At 39.5% G+C, this 15,344-nt stretch overlaps 1 protein-coding gene across 4 annotated transcripts in view; it reads left to right on the top strand.

Moving 5' to 3' along the window:
• The window catches only part of galt (galactose-1-phosphate uridylyltransferase), a 110,827-nt gene that overhangs the window by 63,098 nt on the left and 32,385 nt on the right, over positions 1-15,344 (top strand). For 3 of the 4 annotated variants that reach the window (XM_017489848.2, XM_053686716.1, XM_017489847.3), the window contains one exon: positions 11,393-11,525. In XM_017489848.2, the coding sequence (XP_017345337.1) occupies positions 11,393-11,525 (133 nt within the window). Of the gene's footprint in view, positions 1-11,392; positions 11,526-13,690; positions 14,178-15,344 lie in introns of those variants that run through there. The other variant, XM_053686717.1, reaches the window with a different exon arrangement.

Below are 15,344 nucleotides of genomic sequence, written 5' to 3'. Positions count from 1 at the left end.
AGGAAAGCATATGAGGGAAGGGAGGAAGATCTGGAGATTAGAAATGCGCAGCGCCCACAGAGATCAACGAATCCGTTCTGCTCAGTTGATGGAGGATTGTGCTTTCCTTGTGTGTTGGCGTTTGGTGCCTGGCCCAAAACTAAAGCCAGGAATTTCACAAACCAGCACACACCACACAAGCTGTTGTTGAAGTAGAGACCTGTCACTGCTACTCATATTCGGCTTTCCAAACATTTTGGCTGGAGCTTGATTGGGTTGATGTATTGTTTATAGCAAAGGTCTCTTAGACTCCACGCTCTCATAGCATGACCTGTTTGACAGTGTTTGACTGCATTCTTAGATCTGTTTATGCTCAAGCTGTCATAACTCTGCAATGTTGTGTATGTTATAGTTGGTAAATTTAATACATTGCTGCAATATTTGTGTTTTTGCTCCACTTTACTGGCGGTTTTGTTATTTTTCCAGCTTTTATCCTTTATGTATGTGCATTTTTTTTTTCAAATTATGAAATTAGCTCAATTTATTAAAAAAAGCATGTGTGGTATGGTGTGTAGCAGGTAGTATTTGGATTACTGGCTGTGCATGTTGTCCCTGCGCTTGTGTGGGTTTCTACTGGGTACTCTGGTTTTCTTCTACCTTCCATAAACCTGCAGGTGAGGGAATGGCTATGCTAAATCGGCCATAGATGTGAGTGAGTGGGTGAATGTGTGCATGCATGATGCCTTGTGATGGCCTGGTGTCCCTTCCAGGGTGAATCCTCACACCTTGCACCCAGTGTTCCCAGAATAGGCTCCCGAGCCCAGACCATGATAAAGCGCATACTGAATATGAATGAATGAATGAATGAATGGCAACAGTGGGGAAGAACCAGATATGGGTGCGATGGTCAGATGTCCACAAACGTTTGGCCGTATAGCGTATCTGAAAATTTCACCCCTTGAGGATGTAAATACTGTAAATTAAGTCGTTTATATGGAATATTTCTGTAAATTGTAAAACTCATTGTGAGAGTACTCAGGAATAGTGGCAGCTTCATCTAGCAGTGGTTGGTGCAGGCTACACTTTGTGGGTTCCTCAAGGTTCTTTGGATGGGCAACAGTTCTAGCTTTCTAAAGGAAACTTTCTTTCTTCAAGAACTTTTAAATATTGCTCTCCAGCGACAACGGTCTTTTTGTTTTCTCCCAACTTTTTGACAGATGATTTCAATTTAGACCGCTTTAGAAATGAACCATGTAGGAACCCATGTCCACATGTCGTCAAACACCCCTCCCCCCTTCCCCCGGGTTCTCTGATTTAAAAACATGCCTATAGGTGGACTGGCTACATGGTCTGAATGTGTGTGCATGTTGCCCTGCATTGGACTGCCGTTCCCGTCCAAGGTGTGTTCCCACCTTGCACCCAGTGTTTGCAGGATACAGTACGCTCTGGGTCCTTCGTAACCCTAACCAAGATAAAGCTGATGAAGATGGAAAGGATGATGAGGATCAGTTCTGCAAAATGCAGCAGCACTTTTTCTTTAATGTATTGATCATGATTGTGTTCTAATGTTTAGTTTATTTTTTTTACCTCACAGAACCTCTAGTTCAATTTGCTTGTTGAAGATCATAACGACAAACATTCTTTGCAGCAATGTTCTATTTATTCTCCTTGAGACGTACAGTATGTCAGCTGTGAATTGAACCTGTCATCAAACGTGTCGCCAGAAAAGTCGCAGTGTGAAGAGACATTTTTAAAAGGTTGTAGAAAAGCTATTTTGCACATCCTTTAGTGTGAAGAAGGGCTGTGATAATTAATAACGTGCTGCTGTATGTGATGAAACTTCCTCTCACTTTTTCCTTTATTTTTATTTTTTTTAACATATATCTCCATTTGGATCTCTGAATCTTTATGACTTTAGAAGTAGACCTTGTGTGTTGCTCCTAGTTGCTAAGGGCTCGATGATCCAGCCCAGTACTGTGGACCTCATGAAAGAGAGTAAAAGATGAGAACAGTGTTCAGTTACAGAATTGCTGATGTGTCTTACTGTATTTTTCCTTCAGGCTTGCAAGGTCAGAAACTACATTACCACCATGAGATCATTATAGAAGTCTCTTCTCTGTTTTGCAGAAAGTACCAATTTTATTTTACATTGGTACATGCTGAGATTTGGGGAGATAATGAATATCTAAACCACTGTAGTTGTTCCTTACTGGCTAGCTGTCATTTCAGAAGTGTTCTCTCAATTTTTTCGAAGGGGGTTGGTATTATGAATACCACTATCTGTAGCTGTATCTCTTTAGTATTCAAAATATTTGTATTTGAATCTGTATTTGGATGTAAACCTGAAGTTGGTGTTACCTAAACCAGAAATAGAAATGGGCTGCATCCAAATATCCCTACTACCTTACTATACAGTAGGTGAAAAGCAGTATGCCAAAGGAGTTGTATGTCCGAATTCTCAGTATTTGTAAAACAGTAGGCAAGAAATTCCCAGAAGACCTACTGCTTCTGCCGAGATTCTACAGTATGAAGTCAATGGACACTGTGCTATCCCATAAAGCAACGGGACTGGTGTGGAAGAGCTGTCAGAATAAAAAAATGGCGGAAGGCAGCGCATCAGTGCCAACATGGCGGATGTAGTATGTCTGGGTTGTATTCATGCTACACACTTATACTGATCAGTGTATATATACTGAATCGAATGCAGTACGTACTGTCACTGTATGTGATTTTGAACGCAGCCATGGTGTTGGAATTCTGGCTTTGACAGTTCAACCTCAGTTAGATGTCTCAAGATGTCCATGGTGGGGATGCACCGAAATGAAAATTCTTGTCCGAAACCGAATATAATGAAAAACTTGGCCGAATACTGAACACTTTTTTTTTTCCCGCGTTTTTTCTATTTATTTTGCCATTTTTTTCACCATTACATACATTAAATAGTCAAAATGTGCTCTTTACTATTTTGTCTTGCTTTTAAAGAAAAATCAATTACAAAAACTACAATTTCAAAATATTTATTTAACACTCAACATTTTTTTTTTATTCCAGCAGGCATAGGCTACCAACAAGGCACAATATAACTTTACATAAATCTATGAGTAAAATAAAAATATTTTGATGTGGTCATCTTTGAATAGCCTATTTTAGGCCTATAACTGACTGCTGAAAGAATGTAACACTCTGTAGCCTACGACAAAAAAGTGCATTGACGAGTGCAAAAAAGTGGATGGACCCACAACAAATGAATAATTGTCCTAGACATATGCCTACTTCTTTAACGGCCATTCTTACATCTTTCTCTGACACTTTAAAATGCTTCCACACTGCCAACATGTTTGCTGCAATTAAAGCTTCAAGCGTCTCTCTCTGGTTGCTGGGCTATTTGGTCGCGTCATCAAACACGTCATTGTTCTGTCAAATTTATTCGGCCTGTTCACTTATTTCTTAATTTTGGTTGCTGAACATTCGGTGCATCCCTAGTCCATGGGGCTGTTTTTAGTGTAGGTTCTGCAGTTATTATTTTTGTTTGAACCTTCCAGCAATATATTTCCCTAAATATGAACAAAGTAGTGGCCTAACTTAAACCAGGGCAACCCTGTCCAGGCAGGTACTAAGGACCAGTGCATGTTCATGCTAATGAACGTGGTCTTTATTGGAGCCTCATCTAGAGCACTTGTTTATGCACTTATGCTTGCGCAACCTTTTTTTTTTTTACTGGCAAAATTTATTTAAATAAAATAATAATAATACTACTAAAAAAAAATGAATATGTGCCTCCTATTTGTATCTGTATTTCTATCCATTTAGAACATTTTATCTGTTCAAATCCAAATGTATTTGGATTCAGTTCGGGCTTCAGTTTGTATTCGTATCTGTAATACAGAGTAACAGATGGTGTTCCTTTAACAAATGCAGTCCCAAGTTGTTGAAATAAGCTTGTAATGAAAGCTGTCTGGAACGGAGAGCTGTGGGTGAGAATACAGCGCATGCCTTCACAGCAAAGGTTAATCAAGGTCAGTGTAAGCACGTTTGAATAGACATGTCTCATTTACAGTGGAATGCCTCTTATCGCATCCCTCATCAGCATCTCTCCATTCTTGAAAGCGTCTCTCTTTGCACAATAATTTAGTTTCAACACCTTTCCACGTCTCCCATCAACCTCGCTCTGTTTTCGAAACGCCGAGACAACGAACCAAGACAACAGTGTTTTTGTGTGTGTGTGTGTTTTTTCCCCTCACATTTCTGCAAAACCCCAAGTGCTTCTTGTACGCTGTAATCTTTCCTGAAGTTATCTTCCAGATGAACGCAGTACAGTTTAGAAAAGCATCTGCTCTGTTTACAACCTCTCTCAAATGTGCAGTATTTCTGATTGGTATCGCAGCACCATCGAGCATGCCTGTAATCATTTCAAACCATCTCGCTTGACCAAGAACCCGCCGCGTCCTGGGTTTGAAGGTTCCTTGGGTAATGCATCTGAAATCCTTAATAACTCCAGCCTTAATCAGTTATTCATCAAACCTTTCATCTAGACTAGAGCTGGGAATGAAGAGTAAAGCCAGGAATGATGGAAGTGTGTTTTGAGGCAGAATAATGACTCTTCCTAGTGGCACATTAAGGCTAGCGTTTGGAAGGACGAGGGAAACATAAAACAGAGCTGTGTAATTGCGAGCCGTAAGTGCCTGCAAGTCGCAGCAGACTCCCCCCTTCGAAAAAGTTCCGTCTCCTTGGCAACTGCTATTGTGCCTACTCCAGAAATTGTTAAATAATGCACTTGTAAACGGTGCTTAATTGCAGATTTAATAACCCGCGGTTGTGTAGTCGTGTCATGTAACGAAGCTGCGCCTTTTTAAACTTTAATCACTTTCCACATGTGATTCTCACTGATGTGTGCTCGCTGTGTGATGCTTCTTCCCCGTCAGCAGGCCCACATGCTCTCACCACGACATCGTTGTGGAAAGAGACAGCGCTTTATTCCAGAACATTCTCAGACCTTGAGCGAATCTGAATGTAATTTATTTAGAGCAGGGGTTCTCTTTTTGAGAACTTTTTGCTTCCAGCGGCGCTTTTAACTGCAAAATAATCTCCATAGACCCCCCTTTCAGTACAGATTTATTCATGAACATAATCCAACTATTCAAATAGGCTAATTATTAAAATGTGTTCAACAATATATTGGATTTTTATTTATTTATTTATTTATTTAAGAGACATGAAGAGCTTTTTATTCCTGAAATTTCCACTGACATTGTTTTTCAGTTGTTGAGGGTTGAACTAAAGATGCGGCAATAGGGTTTCAGACTTAGTGTGAGGAAAAGGACGTGTTTTTTTGCTACTTGGTACTGCTACTGAAATGAGTAACCTACTTAATAGGTTATAGTCATAATCTTAATAGGTTAGAGTCATTATTCTGCCTCAAAACACACTTCCATAATTCCTGGATTTACTCTTCATTGTCAGCCAAGTACCTACTTAATAGGGGTGGCTGTGGCTCAGGTGGTAGAGCGGGTTGTCCAGTAATCGTAGGGTTGGCAGTTCGATTCCCGGCCCACATGACTCTACATGCCGAAGTGTCCTTGGGTGAGACATTGAACCCCAAGTTGCTCCTGATGGCAAGTTAGCACCTTGCATGGCAGCTCTGCTACCATTGGTGTGTGTGTGAATGGGTGAATGAGACACAGTGTAAAGCGCTACATAAGTGCAGACCATTTAATATTAAGCAACCTGAGACATGATTTATCTCTGTTTATGTTGGTTGTCATGTGCTGCTAACAATGAATTTCTCATGCTGAGTTTTCTGATTCATATGTTATGGGTTTAAGCAATGGCTTTAGTAGAGAGAATGAGGACAGCTGATTTGAGTGTGCAGAGCAGTGAATTTCACTTTGACACAAGCTATAGTATGTACTCTGGTAAGCATGCAAGTCTTAGTGATGACATCACGTGACACGTCTTGGCCCAAATCTGCAGAAAATCTGCGGCAATTTAAAAAAAAAAAATTGCACGCTTCTCAGAATATTGCAGAGTTTCCTTAACTTTTGTGATCGCAAAATCACAAATCCTGGACTGAGAAGATGCTGTAGTTCTTCCTCCTGATATTTTCACAGAGCAAAGTGAAATATGTCCAGATTGCTGTCTATTGTGTCATTTGCCTAGTGGCTTACATCATGTAGTATCAAATGGTATCAGATGTTTGGTATAAGAGCATGTTTTTTCTCACAAGTATGAGGAAATGAATAACGTATTGGACCTATACCTGACACCAGTTTTGATATCGATACACCCCTTTTTTTTGTTGTTTTTTGGCACTAAACCCATCCAGTTCAATTGAGCAGTTAAATGTAATAACTCTGAAAATAGTGGGTTGTGAAGTCCACAAATGTACTGGACCCCTGGATGTTCTTGGACCCTACTTTGGGAACCAGTGATTTACAGTATCGGATATACAACACTTCAGCAAGGATGTGTCCATCGTCATCTTCTTGGAGAAACTTGTGCTGTTGCTTAATCTACGATGAAATTGGCGAAAGTTTATGTGATGTTATCACTGGCAGTGAACGCATAAACAATAAAGCTGGATATAAACAAATAACACCATATTGCTTTCAGATTGTTGCCTTGGTGCAGTATTTAAAGTAAAATACGTTTCCTCAAATATGTACACAGTGAACCCAAAGTTCGAACCACAAAGGCACATTGCACCATAGAAAATGGGGTGTTAAGAGGTACACTTACACTGTTTAGAGATTCATTACATCGTCTAAACAAATATAGATTGTGTTGAACGTTGTTCAGTGTTCTTTTGAACAGCACATGGTGCAAGAGTCCTGGCTTAGTATCAGGTTCTACTTCTGTTCAGTCAAAACTGAGCTCAGAAACTTTCCAGCAATATTGCATCATGTGTTTTGCAGAGAGGACAATTTAAAGTAAAGTATCAATTCTAGCTGAAATATGTGCCTACAGCTAAAAAAGTGCTCAAAGCAAACATCTAAAACTAAACAGCACATTCTTGAAAACACACTCCGCCAGTGACTTTCTGTCATCCAAGCTAAACTAACTTTTGTCCTCTTCTTTGTCTCTAGCTTGAGTGTTTCTCTCTCTCTCTCTCTCTCTCTCTTCAGTCAGAGTGTGTGAAGATCATTGTTAGCCGAGGTTCTAATCATTTCCCATCACTCACTAACGCACAGAGCTGTGTTTTGTTAAACCCCTCCTCGTCAGAAGCTGGCTCACTGTAGCAGCCACCCGTCAACTTCAGCTATCGTGTAATCCATCATCAGCTGTCATGTTCCAAACCTGCGTCCACAATCCTGTCCTTGGGAGACACATGTTGCGTCAAGTCGTTCGCACCACGTCGGCTCTTTTAATGGGGGTTAAATTTGAGTGGCCTCATGCTTCATGAAATTCGGGTTGGAAGTACCTGATTTATTTATTTATTTATTTATTTGTTAATCCTTGTGGGATTATATACATATGAAAAGAGCATCAGAGACATTCAGAGTGACCTGGGAGACTGAACTTTCAGACATGTTTATCACAGTGACCTTTGAGAGAAATGGATTTTTATTATGTAATCAAAACTTGACTAATAAAAAAAATGAGTACAAAAAAAAATAAATGAAATGGAAGTTGTGTACCCTAAGGATGTCTACTACCAGATACCAAAATACATGCCAAAAACAGTGAAAATGTGAACAAAATGTACTTTCTTGCCTCAATAATATTTGGAAAATGTGAGTGCTTCTACTTTTACCCTTTGGACTCGAAAGTATTTTTGAATGTTTGGCCATAGATTTTGTTTTGCAGGTATATACCACCTTTAAAAAACACTTTTCACTCAAGTGTTGTTTTTTTTTTTTTCAGCAGAGCCTTGCACATTCATGGTGTGCACTTTCAACCTTCCTAAGTTCTCCCACCCCACCCCACTGCTATGCTCCCTCCACTGGCTTCCTGTAGCTTCTTGCATCTGTTTTAAAACACTGATGCTTGCCTACAAAGCCAAAAATGGACCAGCACCCACCTACTTTAAAGCACTTATCACACCCGCACTGTACTGTACCACGCTTCCTCCAATTCTCTAGAACTGTTTGACTGGTCCTACCATCTCTCAGGGTACAAGGAAGGCATGCATCGCGACTCTTCTCTCTTCCAAGGGGGTGGAAGGATCTTCCCTTAGATGTCCGAACAGCTGAGTCACTGTTGGTCTTCAAATGATGTCTAAAGACCTACCTCTTCCTGACGTAGTGTTGTCGGTGTGCTTTTCTTACTATATTACCTCCCCAGTGGAGTTTTTAGACTGATAGTATTCTTAGTCCGTGAACTACTGAACCAGTATGTGGATGTATTTATTGATAGAGACTTCAAAGCGCTTCTGTAAGTCGCTCTAGATAAGGACATCTCCTAAATTCCCTAAATGTAAATGGAGATCCAGCAGATTCAAGAGCTTTTTGTCCCCCCTCTTGTTGTAAATGTTAAAATATGGAGAAGATATGAATTTATATCAGTGACAAATAATAAGTAATATACATTTCCAGTGAGATATCTCTGCTTCCTTTTGGTAAACTGGCTATCATATAAAAGCATAACTTCCACTGGTTTTCTGTTTGTTTCTACCTAAAACTGTTTCTGAGTTATTCATGAGAATATGCCGTGATGTCATTTGGATGGAGGGACATGTCTGTAGATTGAAGAGGGTTAAGAAAACATAAATATATTCCACCAAGATGACAAAGATCATGCTCTGTTACCCTGAAGGATAAGCGGTATAGCAGATATATGGATGGATGGACGTAGATCATGTTAGATAAGGAGCCAGTAGGGTATAACCCCGTTGTCCTGGTAAAATGTCCCCATTGGCCCTTTTCTATCATGGCCCCCTTAATAATCCCCATCTCTGAATTGACTACTTCAATTTCTCCTCTCCACTAACAGCTGGTGTGTGCTGGGCGTTCTGGTGCACTATGGCTGCCTTCGCCTCATCCAGATGGATGCTACACACTAGTGGTGGTTCAGGACCCCCCCCCCCCCCCCCCACACACACACACACACACACATCCCCCGTACTATGTAAAGTGCTTTGAAGTGTACAGAAAAGTGCTATATAAATGTAACTGTAAGTAAGTAAGTAAGTAAGTAAATAAACACAGCAGTAAATGCATTCAGTCTACCTAAAATGTCTAAAACGTAGCTGGCTAAGTTTGCTTTCTCACATAATTGCTTCCCATAGTGAAATAGACATAAGTGTCAAAATGTCCACAGTGCTCTGAGAGCAAACAAGCATTAGCAATGTGAGCTCTTCTTCCTGCTTCTTTTGTTTTTTGGGTTGCTTACATCCAGTTCATCGTATTAGCACTCACAAAGTTTGTGGACACCTGACTCATCACACCCAACTGTTGCCACAAAATTGTAAGCACACAATTGTATAGAATGTATTTGTATGATATAGCATTACAGTTTCCCTTCACTGGAACTAAGGGGCCCAAACATGTTCCGGCATGACAATGCCTCCATGCTCCTCCAAGACATAGTTTGTCAATGTTGGTGAGAAAGAACTTGAATGGCCTGGACAGAGCCCTGACCTCAACCCCACTGAACACTTTTGGGATGTGAACTGGAACGCTGACTGCGCCCCAGGCCTTCTCAACTGACCTCGGTGCCTGACCTCGTTAATGCTCTTGTGGTTGAATGGGCAAATTTCCAAAAAGCCGTCACAGAAGAGTGCAACAAGGACATATGGGTGTGATGGTCAGGTGTCTACAGACCTTTGGTCATATATGTTGTATAACAAGTTTTATTCTGCTGTGAATTTAGAGGTTAAACACTTTGTACAGATGAATGTTTAAATGACGGTATGAAATGACATGAATAGCAAGAAAATTACTTAACAGAAGTAATCCGTGATGATTTCTCCACTTATGTTAGCATGAACAAAGATCAGTGGAGTGAAGAGATGACCATGAGACTCGTGTTTAAACACCAGGATTGACTTTTACCTCAGGTGATGAAACAGAGAATGATGTAGACGATGCTGATAATCAAAGTGAAACTTCCAGTACTGTGAAAAAGTATTTGCCCCATCCTTATTTCCTCTGTTTTTGTGCATATCTCAATCTAAATAGTTTTAGATCTTCAAACAAAATGCAACATAAAACAAAGGCAACCTGAATAAACGCATAGTACAGTTTTATTTTATTTTATTATTTTTTTTTACATTTTTTATTGAAGCAAAAAAAAAAAAACCATCCATGTGAAAAACTAATTGCCCCCTTAAACATAAAATCTGGTTGTGCCACCAATAACTGCAACCAAACACTTCCAATAACTGGAGATCTTACTCCTATGCTTTGGATCATTGTCTTGCTCATAATCCAGTTGCGCTAGAGTTTTACGGTCTTACGGACTGAAGACTGGACATTCTCCTTTAGGATTTTCTGGTAGAGAGCAGAATTCATGTTTCCCTCAATTAGTGAAAGCTGCCCAGGCACTGAAGCAGCAAAGCATCCCCACAGCATCACACTTCCACCACCATGCTTGACTGTAATTATGATGTTCTTTTTGTGGAATTCTGTGTTTGGTTTACGCCAGACGTAACAGGACCCTTGTCTTCCACTTTCAACTCATCAATCCACGGAACATTTGAGGATTATCAAGGTGTGTTTTGTCAAAATTCAGATGAGCCTTAATGATGTTCTGGGTTAGCTTTGGGTTTCACCCTTCCATGGATGCCATTTTTGCCCAGTGTCTTTCTGATAGTGGAGTCATAAACAGTGACCTTTATTGATGCAAGAGAGGCCTGTAGCTCCTTTGATGTTATCCTTGGCTCGTTTGTGACTTGCTGGATGAGTATTTAGCATGTTTGCCTCACACCTTCGGGGTTGGGGGTTCGAAACCATCCTCCAACCTGGATGAATGTATAGGTGGGCGGGGCGGCTATGAGTGGCATTGGAAATAAATATATAAAAGCGATTTTATTTTAACTTTTAGCTTTTATAATACTAGAGCTTTACTTCACATTGAGATTCATGAAAATAGAATGTCACCCTGCCCTTTTGTGAGGCTTTAGTTTGATGTCAGGGTAAAAGTGTTGTCTGCACGTCCTTGCAGTTTTAATGAACACAGAATGATTTAAGAAACCATTCCATCGTGTTCGGTCATTATTTTTTAGGGGCTTGCTGGCTCACAAGACAAGGACATAAAAACACTTAGCTGCGCTGTTCTAATAAATGACACGGAAAAAATCAATTACCGATGTCTGCAAAGATTATGTATGCTTCTGTATGTGCGAGATTAACGATGTCACTTCTATACGAATGCTTTAAATGAAATGTTACTGAAGCATGGGCGGGCCATTTCTTATGAATAAGCTATCATTTGTCCCTCTAATGAACTGCCTGTTGTGTCTGTATGTGTTGTGCAGGAGCGTGTAGTGGTGCAGAATGAGCATTGGATCGTTGTGGTGCCATATTGGGCCACATGGCCTTTCCAGACTCTGCTGTTGCCACGCCGACATGTTCTGCGTCTTCCCGATCTCACGTCTGAGGAGAGAGACAGTGAGTTCCCTCTGTCATTCGTGCACGTTTTCATTAAAAAAAAAAAAACCCATCTGTTAATCCAAGTTTAATCACAGCACTAATTGCTTTATTTACAGTGGGGTCCAAAAGTCTGAGACCACATCGAAAATGTGTTTTGTTTTTGTTTTTTTTTAATTAAAAATTGGAAATGCACCAAAGGGTTTAGAATTTAGAAATATTTAAAACGAAGAAAGTAAATGTTCAAAATCTGTAATATTTAATAACCAAGATTTCTCAGTCCCTATTTTAATGTAAGCAAAATGGTGATATTGACCATGTTAACTGCTTTGTACTAATCTAATCTAATCATCTTCTAATCATCTAATCTCTACTGTTGAAGCACATGTTCAGATGACACTTTGATCTTAAATGGAACATAAGGTTTCGCACCAACTTGTGGAGTCCATGCCAGCTCGAGTGCACACTGTCATTAAAGCAAAACACCAAATATTGTGTAATATGTCATATATATACCAAAAATGTCAACATTTCCAAATTCTCCTTTTCACTCGTTATTGTCAATAATATAATTTGTAATGAAAATGTAATCGTCATAAGAAATTAGAGAAGAATGCAAAATAAAAACATTTATTTATCTCTTATTGCTAATTTAGAAATGAGAAAACGATGAGTATGTGAACAAAACGGTTGCTTGAAAGCATTAAATAAAAAGTACTGAATGAAAAGTTCACTTTCATCCTAATGAACTCACTGACCTTTCCTTCCTCCAAACACTTTCATCTAAACCCCATAAAGGCTTTGTGCGCGAGTGCTTGCGCACGTCTGTCTCTTTTCTTAGCGTTCCACTTGTGCATATCTGTCTTCTCCCTGTCTGCGCGTCGCTCGGTGCTATTCGCCACCGTCATCCTTCACACGCACTCGCTTTTCCTCAGGTGTCATTAACACAAGCCTGTCAGCACACGAACGGCACATGGGAGACGTGAGAAGAGGCTGCACTAACAGATAGCTGCTCCGTTCCTGGATTAGGTGCCCCCCCCACACACACACCCCCCATCATCTCGATGGAGTGCTCTAGGTGTGACGAGTTTAATCCTCAGTGTAAATAAATGCCAGGCAAATTAGCGTGCCGGGTCAGCTGCTGCCGGGGATCACAACCCGCCTCTGCACTGAGCAATTAGCGAGATGGCTGTACAGCCAGTTTAGCACAGAGGCTCATTTGCTTATTCGCTGTTGCCTTGTTAACATTAAATGGGGGTTGGTGGATGCGGTGGGGCTTTCTGGACCACTTACTGATCTGCAGGCACTAACCTTATTATTGCTCCAGACAGAGGTTGACTAAATTATAAAAAAAAATTAAATAAATTGTCATGTAATTTAACTTACAATATTTGCTGCTTTTTTTTTTTTGTAAGATATGCATATATGCAAATAAAAACCTAATGAACGTTATCACACTTTATACCACTTTGCTGCTGAATTCTCAAATCTGATTGGTCAGAAGGTGTGGATTATTATTATTATTTTTTATAACGGCAGCTTTGACCGTCTGCAAGAAAAATCGCAGGTTTATATTGTATTAATATCCTTGTTCTGATATTTCATCGTTTCTAGACATGTCCCAAGACACGTCATCGCAATGCGCATTCGGTTCAAGCCCTCTTTGATTCGCGTGCGTCGAACATGAGTACGGCGAAAAGGTCTAATTCACCAGCAAACATCACTGTGAAAGACCGTGCAAAACAATTTTGTGCAATTGCAATTTCGCCAATTCAAGTAGTTTTCCGCAAAATAGCACAAAAACACGTGCAAATTGCATCGCCGCAGCAACACACGTAATATTTGATATGGTGATATTGTGATGCTTTCTGCAAGGAGATGTTTATTTAACATTTGTGGAAGGAGTCTCCAGTGTCAGTGCTTTATAAACAATCACCCACCCACAAGCTGCGATTCTTTTTTTGGTCCGGAGAGAGTAAACAAGGCTAGCAAGTGAATGAATGAGTTTATAACTGTTAGAAGTGTTAACGGGAACGAACTTGCACTGTGGATGTGCTACAACACAATTAAGTGTAACTATAACACGTTGTTATAAGAATTAATCGACTTCAAGGTGGTAACTAGCACATCGTTGATTGATTATTTTCACAACTCTCTTAATTCTCTTAATTTTGCATGTTCTCCAGGTGCTTCGTGGGTTTCCTCTGGGTACTCCAGTTTCCTCCCCTGGTCCAAAGACATACATTATAGGCTGATTGGTATTTCCAAATTCCCCATAATGTGTGAATGATCGTTGCCTACGATGGGTTGGCACCCTGTCCAGGGTGTCCCCCGCCTTGTGCCCCAAGTCCCCTGGAATAGGCTCCAGGCTCCCCATGACAGAAAATGGATGAATGGATGAACACACTACTCTCCGTCATGTTTTATTCCTTCCTTGGCGCTTACGAGATATGTTTTGCTTTGTTATAACTTTTTTTTTTAATCAGAATGATCAAAAATATTGTACTACTTCATGTCACATTTCACAGTATGTCTCCTGAAAACACATTTATCCTTGCACTTCTGTCTGTTTGTGAAATCTTATTCCAACTGCTAGTTCTGATGCATATTTCCACAATTAGCATGCATTATGTGAATAAAAATTCGCTGTAGCCATCTGTCATAGAGACTTAATATGAAATGCTTTCTGCACAATCAATTGTTTTCGCCTGAGAGGCTGCTTATGAATCGGTGGCCTCTGACCCAGTCACAAATCCACTTTATTGCAGGGAAAACCAGCAAGTTTATCTAATGATTAAAAAAAACAACAACCACCATCCTTTCTATATCTATATATAATAGTTTCATTAATTTCGAAAGAATCTAATTAACTGTTAGTTTATAGAGTTTATTAAATACTTTCTAAAGAAATGATGTATAAAAGTCTAGTACATAGTTCCATGTGTAGCTGGATGTTGAACTCAATTGGAAAAGTTTCAAAGAGTTGATGAGTTTTTATTTCTATCAAGTTTTAGTCAGTTATTTCATATTACATTCTTTAAGGAGTAAAATCTTACAGGCATGATGCTTTAGAGAAAAAATATGTGATGATGTGGCCGAGTTATCGTTATTATCCTTGAAGTTGATTATTTTCCTATAACAGCGCTTCCCAAAGTGTTTTATTCCTCTTATATCACAACAATTTGTTAATTACAATTTTAAATTTTCTAATGAACATGTCGTGCTTATCATCCTAATCATTTATTGTTACATTTAATGTCCTGGAACATTTGCACAAATAAAGTTGGCTCCTGTTATCACTTTCACAGCGGGGGAAATAAGTATTGGACGCGTCAACATTTTTTTCAGTAAATATATTTCCGATGAAGTGATTCACATGAAATTTTCACCAGACATTAGTATTAACTCAAGAAATCTGGAACTATAAAGAATTCACCCCATTAAAGAACATAAATAAAGTTATGTGTAATAATATTACACTGTATTATACAGTTATAAAGATTCATTCGCTCTGCAGCTTGTCTGTTCTTCTCTCTGTTGAAGTTAATAAGACACAAAAAAAGTAGGTGATCATTTTACTGAAAAACCGCAAAGCTTCCCATCGTGAAGATTTTCCCACGTCTGGAAACGCAATTTTTATAGCCGACTGTTACAAAGCACCGACACTGGAGACTCCTTCTAAAATTGTTGAATATACAATATTTCCTTCTAAAATAAATGGGTGCACTGTTAAAATAGAAACGATAACATATTAGAACGAACGCATTAATACAACCTGTGTTTCGCCTTGCACCCAGAACCGCTGTCAGAGCCGCTTTTATAGAAAATTAATCAAAACCT

This window comes from Ictalurus punctatus, chromosome 16 (genome assembly GCF_001660625.3).
Source record: "Ictalurus punctatus breed USDA103 chromosome 16, Coco_2.0, whole genome shotgun sequence".
NCBI lineage: Eukaryota > Metazoa > Chordata > Actinopteri > Siluriformes > Ictaluridae > Ictalurus > Ictalurus punctatus.
Note: the sequence above shows the minus strand (reverse complement) of the source record. Positions and strands in the feature narration are given on the sequence as shown.